The sequence below is a fragment of the Pollachius pollachius genome (assembly GCF_949987615.1).
Source record: "Pollachius pollachius genome assembly, chromosome: 4".
Taxonomy (NCBI): Eukaryota; Metazoa; Chordata; class Actinopteri; order Gadiformes; family Gadidae; genus Pollachius; species Pollachius pollachius.
In genome coordinates, this window is record NC_136937.1 from 34,825,546 (window position 1) to 34,839,281 (window position 13,736).

The window sequence follows — 13,736 nt, forward strand, 5'->3', positions numbered from 1 at the left end:
AGTACACACACAGTACACACCTTATACACAGTGCACACATAGTACACACACAGTACACATCTTATACACAGTACACACATAGTACACACACAGTACACACCTTATACACAGTGCACACATAGTACACACACAGTACACACCTTATACACAGTGCACACATAGAACACACACAGTACACACCTTATACACAGTACACACATAGTACACACAGTACACACCTTATACACAGTACACACATAGTATACACAGTACACACACAGTACACACCTTATACACAGTACACACATAGTACACACAGTACACACCTTATACACAGTACACACACAGTACACACCTTATACACAGTACACACATAGTACACACCTTATACACAGTACACACATAGTACACACACAGTACACATCTTATACACAGTAGGGTTCTGATTGGTTGGTGGTGCTATGAGGGTTCTGATTGGTTGGTGGTGCTATGAGGGTTCTGATTGGTTGGTGGTGCTATGAGGGTTCCGATTGGTTGGTGGTATGAGGGTTCTGATTGGTTGGTGGTGCTATGAGGGTTCTGATTGGTTGGTGGTGCTATGAGGGTTCTGATTGGTTGGTGGTGCTATGAGGGTTCTGATTGGTTGGTGCTATGAGGGTTCTGATTGGTTGGTGGTGCTATGAGGGTTCTGATTGGTTGGTGGTGCTATGAGGGTTCTGATTGGTTGGTGCTATGAGGGTTCTGATTGGTTGGTGGTGCTATGAGGGATCTGATTGGTTGGTGGTGCTATGAGGGTTCTGATTGGTTGGTGGTGCTATGAGGGTTCTGATTGGTGGTGCTATGAGGGTTCTGATTGGTTGGTGGTGCTATGAGGGTTCTGATTGGTTGGTGGTATGAGGGTTCTGATTGGTTGGTGGTGCTATGAAGGTTCTGATTGGTTGGTGCTATGAGGGTTCTGATTGGTTGGTGGTGCTATGAGGGTTCTGATTGGTTGGTGGTGCTATGAGGGTTCTGATTGGTTGGTGCTATGAGGGTTCTGATTGGTTAGTGGTGCTATGAGGGTTCTGATTGGTTGGTGCTATGAGGGTTCTGATTGGTTGGTGCTATGAGGGTTCTGATTGGTTGGTGATGCTATGAGGGTTCTGATTGGTTGGTGGTATGAGGGTTCTGATTGGTTGGTGGTGCTATGAGGGTTCTGATTGGTTGGTGCTATGAGGGTTCTGATTGGTTGGTGGTGGTATGAGGGTTCTGATTGGTTGGTGGTGCTATGAGGGTTCTGATTGGTTGGTGCTATGACGGTTCTGATTGGTTGGTGGTGCTATGAGGGTTCTGATTGGTTGGTGGTGCTATGAGGGTTCTGATTGGGTGTTTCCAGACCTCAGAGCTGGGGGTGACGGAGCACATCGAGGGGGACCCCTGTAAGCTGGCCCTGTGGGTGGGCCGCACGCCCACCTCCGACAACAAGACCGTCCTGAAGGTACACACCACGCACTACACACTGTCTACACACTACACACTGTATAATCACTACACACTACACACTGTATAATCACTACACACTATGCACACTACACACTGTATAATCACTACACACTATACACACTACACACTGTATACACTGTATATACTCTACATACTCAATACACACTATATACACACTACACACTGTATATACTCTATATACTCACTACACACTGTATACACACTACACTATATACACACTACACACTGTATATACTCTATATACTCACTACACACTGTATACACACTACACACTGTATAATCACTACACACTGTATACACTGTATATACTCTACATACTCACTACACACTATATACACACTACACACTGTATATACTCTATATACTCACTACACACTGTATACACTCTACATACACACTACACACTATATACACACTACACACTGTATACTCTACATACTCACTACACACTGTATACACACTACACACTGTATACACACTATATACACACTACACACTGTATACACTCTACATACACACTACACACTGTATACACACTACACACTGTATACACACTGTATACACACTACACACTGTATACACACTACACACTGTATACACTCTACATACACACTACACACTGTATACACACTACACACTGTATACACACTACACACTGTATACACACTACACACTGTATACACACTACACACTATATACACTGTATACACACTACACACTGTATACACACTACACACTATATACACACTACACACTGTACACACACTACACTACACACTCTACACACACTACACGCTGTACACACACTACACACTGTATACACACTACACACTTATATCCTGTAGGCGGCGTCCCTGGAGCTGAATCAGGAGTGGGTCCGCAGCATGTGAATAGTAATGTGACTAGTAGTGTAACTAGTAGTTTGACTAGTAGTGTAACTAGTAGTGTGACTAGTAGTGTGACTAGTAGTGTTACTAGTAGTGTGACTAGTAGTGTAACTAGTAGTGTAACTATTAGTGTGACTAGTAGTGTAACTAGTAGTGTGACTAGTAGTGTAACTAGTAGGGTAACTAGTAGTGTAACTAGTAGTGTGACTAGTAGTGTGACTAGTAGTGTGACTAGTAGTGTGACTAGTAGTGTAACTAGTAGTGTGACTAGTAGTGTGACTAGTAGTGTAACTAGTAGGGTAACTAGTAGTGTGTCCTGTAGGCGGCGTCCCTGGAGCTGAAGCAGGAGTGGGTCCGCAGCGTGCGTCAGGTGATCCAGGAGAGGCGGGGCCACCTGAGGGGGGCACTGAGGGAGCCCATCCCCCTCCCCAAGACCCCAGGGCCCCCCCTCACCAGGCAACGCAACCGCAGGTACACTACACACTGTACACACTACACACTGTACACACACTACTCTACACACTCTACACACTACACACTGTACACACTACACACTGTACACACACTACACACTGTACACACTACACACTGTACACACACTACACTACACACTGTACACACTACACACTGTACACACACTACTCTACACACTCTACACACTACACACTGTACACACTACACACTGTACACACACTACACACTGTACACACTACACACTGTACACACACTACACTACACACTGTACACACTACACACTGTACACACACTACACTACACACTACACACTGTACACACTACACACTGTACACACTACACACTGTACACACTACACACTGTACACACACTACTCTACACACTACACACTGTACACACTACACACTGTACACACACTACACTACACACTGTACACACTACACACTGTACACACTACACACTGTACACACTACACACTGTACACACACTACACTACACACTCTACACACTACACACTGTACACACTACACTGTACACACACTACTCTACACACTACACACTGTACACACTACACACTGTACACACTACACACTGTACACACACTACTCTACACACTACACACTGTACACACTACACACTGTACACACTACACACTGTACACACACTACTCTACACACTACACACTGTACACACTACACACTGTACACACACTACTCTACACACTCTACACACTACACACTGTACACACTACACACTGTACACACACTACTCTACACACTACACACTGTACACACACTACTCTACACACTCTACACACTACACACTGTACACACTACACACTGTACACACACTACTCTACACACTCTACACACTACACACTGTACACACTACACTGTACACACACTACACTACACACTCTACACACTACACACTGTACACACTACACTGTACACACACTACACTACACACTGTACACACTACACACTCTACACACTGTACACACACTACACTACACACTGTACACACTACACACTGTACACACTACACACTGTACACACTACACACTGTACACACACTACACTACACACTCTACACACTGTACACACTACACACTGTACACACACTACACTACACACTCTACACACTACACACTGTACACACACTACACTACACACTGTACACACACTACACGCTGTACAGACACTACACACTGTACACACACTACACTACACACTCTACACACTACACACTGTACACACTACACACTGTACACACACTACACTACACACTGTACACACTACACACTGTACACACTACACACTGTACACACAATACACTACACACTCTACACACTGTACACAAACTACACACTGTACACACACTGCACTACACACTCTAAACACTACACACTCTACACACTGTACACACACTACACTACACACTGTACACACTACACACTGTACACACACTACACTACACACTCTACACACTACACACTGTACACACAATACACTACACACTCTACACACTGTACACACACTACACTACACACTACACACTGTACACACTACACACTGTACACACACTACACTACACACTACACACACTACACTACACACTGTACACACACTACACTACACACATACTGTATAAACACTACACACTATATACACACTACACCTACTACACACTATATACACTATACAGCACACTGCACACTATATACAAACGATATACACGTAAATTATACACTTTATACACAATTAGTACGCACTCTAAAAACGATTTATGCTTGTTTGTGCGTGTCATTACGTGTGTAAACAATGTGTCTGTGAATGTATGTGTGTGTTATTTCAAATGTGTGCGTGTGTGTGTGTGCGTGCGTGTGCGTGCGTGCGTGCGTGCGTGCGTGTGTGTGTGTGTGTGTGTGTGTGTGTGTGTGCAGGGACACCAGTGAGGACGCTGACAGCCTGGGAGACGCTAGCAGCCAACCAGACAGCGTCTCCATCGCCTCCAGAACCTCTCAGAACAGTGACAAGGTACACAGTAACACAAGCTAACGCACACGCAGTTATCAATACACACACTGACACACACCCAGGCATCAATATACACACTAATGCAAACTAACGCACACGCAGTTATCAATACACACACTGACACACACCGTCATCAATATACACAGTAACGCAAGCTAACGCACACACCCAGTCATCAATATACACACTAATGCAAACTAACGCACACGCAGTTATCAATACACAAACTGACACACACCCAGTCATCAATATACACACTAACGCCCACTAACACATACTAACAAAGTAACACACTAATAATCTATAACCTGGTTCTAGCTGTCTGGAGGCAGTGAGCTGGTGGTGGGCTGTTGATAATCTATAACCTGGTTCTAGCTGTCCGGAGGCAGTGAGCTGGTGGTGGGCTGTTGATAATCTATAACCTGGTTCTAGCTGTCTGGAGGCAGTGAGCTGGTGGTGGGCTGTTGATAATCTATAACCTGGTTCTAGCTGTCCGGAGGCAGTGAGCTGGTGGTGGTGCTCCTGGACGTCTCTGCGGGCGGAGTCGGGGAGCTCAGCGTCCGTTGCGGGCAGACGGTGGAGCTGGTGGAGCGGAGCTCAGAACGCCCCGGGTGGTGTCTGGCCCGGACCACCGACCCCTCCCCCCCACAGGTGATAGTAGTGCTCAGAGTACTTGTACTGTAGTAGTACTGATAGTAATGTGTAATATGTAATATGTAATATGTAATGTGTAATGTGTAATGTGTAATGCGTAATGTGTAATGTGTAATGTGTAATATGTAATGTGTAATGTGTAATGCGTAATGCGTAATGCGTAATGCGTAATATGTAATATGTAATGTGTAATGCGTAATGCGTAATGTGTAATGTGTAATGCGTAATGTGTAATGCGTAATGTGTAATGTGTAATGTGTTTGTTTCAGGAGGGTCTTGTGCCCCTCAGCGCCCTCTGTCTGTCTCACTCCCACAGTGCAGCCGACATGGACGCCCTGCTGCCCCCCTCCTCCTCAACCGGTAACAACACTTCCTGTCAATAGCATGTCACTTCCTGTTAAACATCCTCCACTTGCATGTGCCTGTGTGTTTGTGTTCATGTGAAGTGGTTTCTGTCAAATACTGAACACTCCCAGAGAGAGAGAGAGACCTGATAAGACCACTTAGTTCTGTTCTTAATCTGTAAACTTGTTTAGCAAACCTGAGACACACACACACACACACACACACACACACACACACACACACACACACACACACATTCAAACAAAGCACACTGTAGCACATGTACTGGGAGGTTTTCCAGAGTTAAACATTAAGCAGTTGGAGTCTCAACAGGAATCCAAAGTTTAACATCCTGTGTGTGTGTGTGTGTATGTGTGTGTGTATGTGTGTGTGCGTGTAGATACATAACTTTTGTTTTCCTGTAGATGTCCTAGTAGGTTGCCCCCCCCCCACACACACACACACACCCTCTATCCAGCTCCTCCTACTGTGAGTTCTGCGGTGGACTTTAAATGAGCTTTCACTGTGAAGGTAGTGAAGGTCTCTGTAAGGAGCTAGGAGGCTAGGGTAGTGAAGGTCTCTGTAAGGAGCTAGGAGGCTAGCTGTCGTGACGGTCTCTGTAAGGAGCTAGGAGGCTAGCTGTAGTGAAGGTCTCTGTAAGGAGCTAGGAGGCTAGGGTAGTGAAGGTCTCTGTAAGGAGCTAGGAGGCTAGCTGTAGTGAAGGTCTCTGTAAGGAGCTAGGAGGCTAGCTGTAGTGAAGGTCTCTGTAAGGAGCTAGGAGGCTAGGGTAGTGAAGGTCTCTGTAAGGAGCTAGGAGGCTAGGGTAGTGCAGGTCTCTGTAAGGAGCTAGGAGGCTAGGGTAGTGAAGGTCTCTGTAAGGAGCTAGGAGGCTAGGGTAGTGAAGGTCTCTGTAAGGAGCTAGGAGGCTAGCTGTAGTGAAGGTCTCTGTAAGGAGCTAGGAGGCTAGATTAGTGATGGTCTCTCTAAGGAGCTTGGAGGCTAGCTTTAGTGAAGGTCTCTGTAAGGAGCTAGGAGGCTAGCTGTAGTGAAGGTCTCTGTAAGGAGCTAGGAGGCTAGGGTAGTGAAGGTCTGTAAGGAGCTAGGAGGCTAGGGTAGTGAAGGTCTCTGTAAGGAGCTAGGAGGCTAGGGTAGTGAAGGTCTCTGTAAGGAGCTAGGAGGCTAGGGTAGTGAAGGTCTCTGTAAGGAGCTAGGAGGCTATGGTAGTGAAGGTCTCTGTAAGGAGCTAGTTTTGAAGGTTAAACGTTTAGGGTTCAAGGTTAGAGCTAAGGGTTCAGGCAATGGGGTTGGGGTGGGGGCGAGTGAGGGGAAGAGGTGCATGCTGGGATTGTTCTACTGTCTGGATGCATAGAGATGGACTGGAGACAGGTGGGTGTCTGTCTGTCTGTCTGTCTGTGGTTGTGTGTGGACATGTAGTTGTGTGTCTTTTTGTTTTTATTTTCACTGTTTTATTCGACCAGGGTTGTTACTTTATAAATAACGTAACTCTGTGTGTGTGTGTGTGTGTGTGTGTGTGTGTGTGTGTGTGTGCGTGTGTGTGTGTGTAGAGGCTACCTCTCTCTCTAGCTCAGAGGGTTGTGCTGTGATCCAGGCCGGACCTCCAGGTCAGTACCTCTCCCCTGTGTGTGTGTGTGTGTGTGTGTGTGTGTGTGTGTGTGTGTGTGTGTGTGTGTGTGTGTGTGTGTGTGTGGTCCTCTCCCCTGTGTGTGTGTGTGTGTGTGTGTGTGTGGTCCTCTCCCCTGTGTGTGTGTGTGTGTGTGTGGTCCTCTCCACTGTGTGTGTGTGTGGTCCTCTCCACTGTGTGTGTGTGTGGTCCTCTCCCCTGTGTGTGTGTGTGGTCCTCTCCCCTGTGTGTGTGTGTGGTCCTCTCCACTGTGTGTGTGTGTGTGGTCCTCTCCACTGTGTGTGTGTGTGGTCCTCTCCACTGTGTGTGTGTGTGGTCCTCTCCACTGTGTGTGTGTGTGGTCCTCTCCACTGTGTGTGTGTGTGGTCCTCTCCCCTGTGTGTGTGTGTGGTCCTCTCCCCTGTGTGTGTGTGTGGTCCTCTCCACTGTGTGTGTGTGTGGTCCTCTCCACTGTGTGTGTGTGTGGTCCTCTCCACTGTGTGTGTGTGTGGTCCTCTCCCCTGTGTGTGTGTGTGGTCCTCTCCACTGTGTGTGTGTGTGGTCCTCTCCCCTGTGTGTGTGTGTGGTCCTCTCCACTGTGTGTGTGTGTGTGTGGTCCTCTCCACTGTGTGTGTGTGTGTGTGGTCCTCTCCCCTGTGTGTGTGTGTGGTCCTCTCCCCTGTGTGTGTGTGTGGTCCTCTCCACTGTGTGTGTGTGTGGTCCTCTCCACTGTGTGTGTGTGTGGTCCTCTCCACTGTGTGTGTGTGTGTGTTCAGCTGCTGTGGTGAGTGGCGGCGCCGCACCACCAGGGGGCAGCACGGCCCCGGGCCCCAAACGCAGCGGCAGCTCTGGGACAGGAAACACACTGAAGGTAACACAACCACAGATACCCTAGAACAATAACTAATGACAACAAGCTAACATCAACCACAGATACCCTGGAACAATAACTAATGACAACGAGCCAACATCAACCACAGATACCCTAGAACAATAACTAATGACAACAAGCCAACATCAACCACAGATACCCTAGAACAATAACTAATGACAACAAGCTAACATCAACCACAGATACCCTGGAACAATAACTAATGACAACAAGCCAACATCAACCACAGATACCCTAGAACAATAACTAATGACAACAAGCTAACATCAACCACAGATACCCTGGAACAATAACTAATGACAACAAGCTAACATCAACCACAGATACCCTAGAACAATAACTAATGACAACAAGCTAACATCAACCACAGATACCCTAGAACAATAACTAATGACAACAAGCCATCATCAACCACAGATACCCTAGAACAATAACTAATGACAACAAGCTAACATCAACCACAGATACCCTAGAACAATAACTAATGACAACAAGCTAACATCAACCACAGATACCCTAGAACAATAACTAATGACAACAAGCCATCATCAACCACAGATACCCTAGAACAATAACTAACCTCAAACCTCAACAACAGATACCCTAGCGCTCATCAATAATAACCCATCAATTATGTTCACTATGTTAATATAAACATTGTAAGGTTCACTATGCTGATATAATAATTGTAAGGTTCACTATGCTGATATAATAATTGTAATTTTCACTATGTTAATAAAATCATTGTAATGTTCACTTCCGTGTTATGATACTAAGTTAAGTAAAGTTCTTATATAATCGGTGTACTGTGTTGTGATTGACTAGCGGTTGCTGACAGCCTGGTATACTGTGTTGTGATTGGCTAGCGGTTGCTGACAGCCTGGTATACTGTGTTGTGATTGGCTAGCGGTTGCTGACAGCCTGGTATACTGTGTTGTGATTGGCTAGCGGTTGCTGACAGCCCGGTTTACTGTGTTGTGAATGGCTAGCGGTGGCTGAAAGCCCGGTTTACTCTGTTGTGATTGGCTAATGGTGGCTTACAGCCCGGTTTACTGTGTTGTGAATGGCTAGCGGTGGCTGAAAGCCCGGTTTACTGTATTGTGATTGGCTAGCGGTTGCTGACAGCCTGGTATACTGTGTTGTGATTGGCTAGCGGTTGCTGACAGCCCGGTTTACTGTGTTGTGATTAGCTAGCTGTGGCTGACAGCCCGGTATACTGTGTTGTGATTGGCTAGCGGTGGCTGACCAGTCCGGTGCGCAGGTTGAGTCAGGGTAAGGCTGATGCCCAAAAGAAACCACCAATCAGCTCGCGGAGGAGGGACAACAGACCAGAACTGACCACGCCCCTGACAGTAACCACCAACTCGGTATGACTCACTCACTCACTCACAGACACACACACAAACACACACTCACAAACACACACTCACACACACAAACTGTCTGTCTCCAGAAGGGTCGCCGTGACGATTCTGTCCAGAGTGGAGGAGAGGAGGAGCAGGAGGAGCAGGAGGAGGACCCTAGCACCCCCCTGCCACCCCCCATGGAGATCATCAAGGACCCAAACACTCCCCAGGTAACTACCCCTAACTACCCGCTGACTACACCTGTAACTACCCCCTAACTACCCGCTGACTACACCTGTAACTACCCCACTAACTACCCCCCGTAACTACCCCCCTAACTACCCCCCTAACTACCCGCTGACTACACCTGTAACTACCCCCTAACTACCCGCTGACTACACCTGTAACTACCCCACTAACTACCCCCCGTAACTACCCCCCTAACTACCCCCCTAACTACCCGCTGACTACACCTGTAACTACCCCCTAACTACCCGCTGACTACACCTGTAACTACCCCCCTAACTACCAGCTGACTACACCTGTAACTACCCCCCTAACTACCCCCCGTAACTACCCCCCTAACTACCCCCTAACTACCCGCTGACTACACCTGTAACTACCCCACTAACTACCCCCCGTAACTACCCCCCTAACTACCCCCCTAACTACCCGCTGACTACACCTGTAACTACCCCCTAACTACCCGCTGACTACACCTGTAACTACCCCCCTAACTACCAGCTGACTACACCTGTAACTACCCCCATAACTACCCCCCGTAACTACCCCCCTAACTACCCCCTAACTACCCGCTGACTACACCTGTAACTACCCCACTAACTACCCCCCGTAACTACCCCCCTAACTACCCCCCTAACTACCCGCGTAACTACCCCCGTAACTACAACTGTAACTACCCCCGTAACTTTACCTGTAACTACCCCCGTAACTACACCTGTAACTATACCTGTAACTATACCTGTAACTATACCTGTAACTACCTCCGTAACTACCCCCGTAACTACACCTGTAACTACCCCCGTAACTATACCTGTAACTACCCCCGTAACTACACCTGTAACTACACCTGTAACTACCCCCGTAACTACCCCCGTAACTATACCTGTAACTATACCTGTAACTACCTCCGTAACTACCCCCGTAACTACACCTGTAACTACCCCCGTAACTATACCTGTAACTACCTCCGTAACTACCCCCGTAACTACACCTGTAACTACCCCCGTAACTATACCTGTAACTACACCTGTAACTACCCCCGTAACTACCCCCGTAACTATACCTGTAACTACCCCCGTAACGATACCTGTAACTACACCTGTAACTACCCCCGTAACTACCCCCGTAACTACCCCCGTAACTACCCCCGTAACTACCTCCGTAACTACCCCCGTAACTACCCCCGTAACTACACCTGTAACCACACCTGTAACTACACCTGTAACTACACCTGTAACTACACCTGTAACTACACCTGTAACTACCCTGTAACTACCCCCGTAACTACATCTGTAACTACACCTGTAACTACCCTGTAACTACACCCGTAACTACATCTGTAACTACCCCCGTAACTACCCCCGTAACTACCCCCGTAACTACCCCCGTAACTACCCCCGTAACTACACCTGTAACTACCCCCGTAACTACCCCCGTAACTACCCCCGTAACTACACCTGTAACTACACCTGTAACTACCCTGTAACTACCCTGTAACTACACCTGTAACTACACCCGTAACTACACCTGTAACTACCCCCGTAACTACCCCCGTAACTACACCTGTAACTACACCTGTAACTACCCTGTAACTGCCCTGTAACTACCCTGTAACTGCCCTGTAACTACACCTGTAACTACACCTGTAACTATAATTTGACCAAACCTCCTGCTGCGTCCAGAGACCCTTTTAGCCGTAGGTTATGAGCTGAACTGGGGGTACATCGGTCTGGGACCAGTTCACGGGTAGTGGGTTAGGGTTTGACTGCCTTTCTGTGGCACTTTCACGGGAAGAAGGTTGTGAAAACACTGGCTACGGGTTGCCTGGAATGCACCATAAGTATCATATACTTTAACAACATGTTGTGTTATGAAGTGATGTTGCATCCGGTAGAGAAGGTGAACTTTCAAGTTTATTTAAAATATATAATTCTTAATCTATCTGTCTCTCTCTCTCTCTCTCTCTCCCTCCCTCCCTCTCTCTCTCAGGCTCTAGAATCAGACCAGAGCTCTAATGAGTCAGACACTGAACAGCGGAACAAGGCCATGAGAGGACGCATGTAGGACACACACATGTAATGTTATTGTATGATTTTAGCTGGTCCTGATCTACATTAATATGTGTTTGTGTTTGTGTTCAGGTTTGTGGTCAGTGAGCTTGTCCAATCAGAAAAGGACTATGTGAAAGACCTGGGCGTGATTGTTGAGGTGAGAATGATATCTCCATTAGCCAATCAGAAGCAGCCTCAGACATAGTGTTATTATCAGTTAAAAATAACCTTCTCTCTCTCTCTATGTCTCTCTCTCTCTGTCTCTCTCTCTCTCTCGGTCTCTCTCTCTCCATCTCTCTCTCTCTCTCTCTCCCCCATCTCTCTCTCTCTCTATTTCTCTCTCTCTGTTTCTCTCTCTCTGTCTCTCTCTCTCTCCCTCTCTCCCCCCCTCTCTCTCTCCCCCCCCTCTGTCTCCCTCCCTCGCTCTTTCTCCCCCCCCTCTCTCTCTCTGTCTCTCTCTCTCTCTATGTCTCTGTCTCTCTCTCCCTCTCTCTCTCTATGTCTCTCTCTCTGTCTCTCTCTCTCTCTATATATATGTCTCTCTCTCTCTCTCTCTCTCTCGCTCTCTCTCTCGCTCTCTCTCTCTCTCTCTCCCTCCCTCCCTCCCTCCCTCCAGGGGTTTATGTCCCGTCTCGAGGTCAGGGGCACCCCAGAGAGCATGAGAGGAAAAGACAAGATCGTGTTTGGAAACGTCCACCAGATCTACGACTGGCACCGAGAGTCAGTGCACACACAAGCTAGACACACACACATGCGCACACACATATACTCTCATACACACGTGTAGTATTCTCATGTCTGTGTGTGTAGTTTCTTCCAGGTGGAGTTAGAACGTTGTCTCCAGGATCAAGACCTACTGGCCGAACTGTTCATTAAACATGTGGGTACCTGTCTGTGTGTCTCCCTGGCTACCTGTCTGTCGGTCTGTCTGTCTGGCTACCTGTCTGTCGGTCTGTCTGTCTATCTACCTTTCTGTCGGTCTGTCTGTCTGTCTGGCTACCTGTCTGTCTGGCTACCTGTCTGTCGGTCTGTCTGTCTGGCTACCTGTCTGTCGGTCTGTCTGTCTGGCTACCTTTCTGTCGGTCTGTCTGTCTGGCTACCTGTCTGTCGGTCTGTCTGTCTGGCTACCTGTCTGGCTGGCTGGCTACCTGTCTGTCGGTCTGGCTGTCTGGCTACCTGTCTGTCGGTCTGGCTGTCTGGCTACCTGTCTGTCGGTCTGGCTGGCTGGCGGTCTGTCTGGCTAGCTGTCTGTCTGACAGAGTGTGAGTCTGGCTAGCTGTCTGTCTGACAGAGTGTGTGTCTTGCAGGAGCGTCGTCTTCACATGTATGTGGTTTACTGCCAGAATAAGCCACACTCAGAGTTCCTCGTTATCCAATACGAAAGCTTCTTTGAGGTATGATGTCACTTCCTGTCACCAAAATAAATATATATCTAAACCGAGCAGAATGTAAACATACCATAATCTTCTGCCTATCTGTCTGCCTGTCTGTCTACCTGTGTGCCTGCCTATCTGTCTGCGTGCCTGTCTGTCTACCTGTCTGTGTGCAGGAGATCCAACGGGAGATCAGCTGCAGAATGTCAATCAGCGACTATCTGATCAAACCCGTCCAGAGAATCACCAAATACCAGCTGTTGCTCAAGGTGTGTGTGTGTCTGTGTACCTGCTGTGAGTGTGTGTGTACCTGCTGTGTGTGTGTGTAC

The 13,736-nt window shown here is 47.5% G+C and overlaps 1 protein-coding gene across 1 annotated transcript in view; it reads left to right on the forward strand.

Moving 5' to 3' along the window:
* LOC307074822 (kalirin-like) overlaps nucleotides 1-13,434 on the forward strand; it is a gene marked incomplete at both ends in the record, with an annotated part of 54,334 nt that extends 40,900 nt beyond the window's left edge. Inside the window, 14 exon segments of the mRNA XM_079735191.1 lie at nucleotides 1,355-1,456; nucleotides 2,692-2,840; nucleotides 4,789-4,882; nucleotides 5,372-5,533; nucleotides 5,806-5,896; nucleotides 7,447-7,503; nucleotides 8,279-8,373; nucleotides 9,630-9,761; nucleotides 9,851-9,970; nucleotides 11,973-12,043; nucleotides 12,125-12,191; nucleotides 12,651-12,754; nucleotides 12,845-12,914; nucleotides 13,342-13,434. Of these exon segments, the coding sequence (XP_079591317.1) occupies nucleotides 1,355-1,456; nucleotides 2,692-2,840; nucleotides 4,789-4,882; nucleotides 5,372-5,533; nucleotides 5,806-5,896; nucleotides 7,447-7,503; nucleotides 8,279-8,373; nucleotides 9,630-9,761; nucleotides 9,851-9,970; nucleotides 11,973-12,043; nucleotides 12,125-12,191; nucleotides 12,651-12,754; nucleotides 12,845-12,914; nucleotides 13,342-13,434 (1,407 nt within the window).
* Between the last annotated feature and the right edge of the window lie 302 nt (nucleotides 13,435-13,736).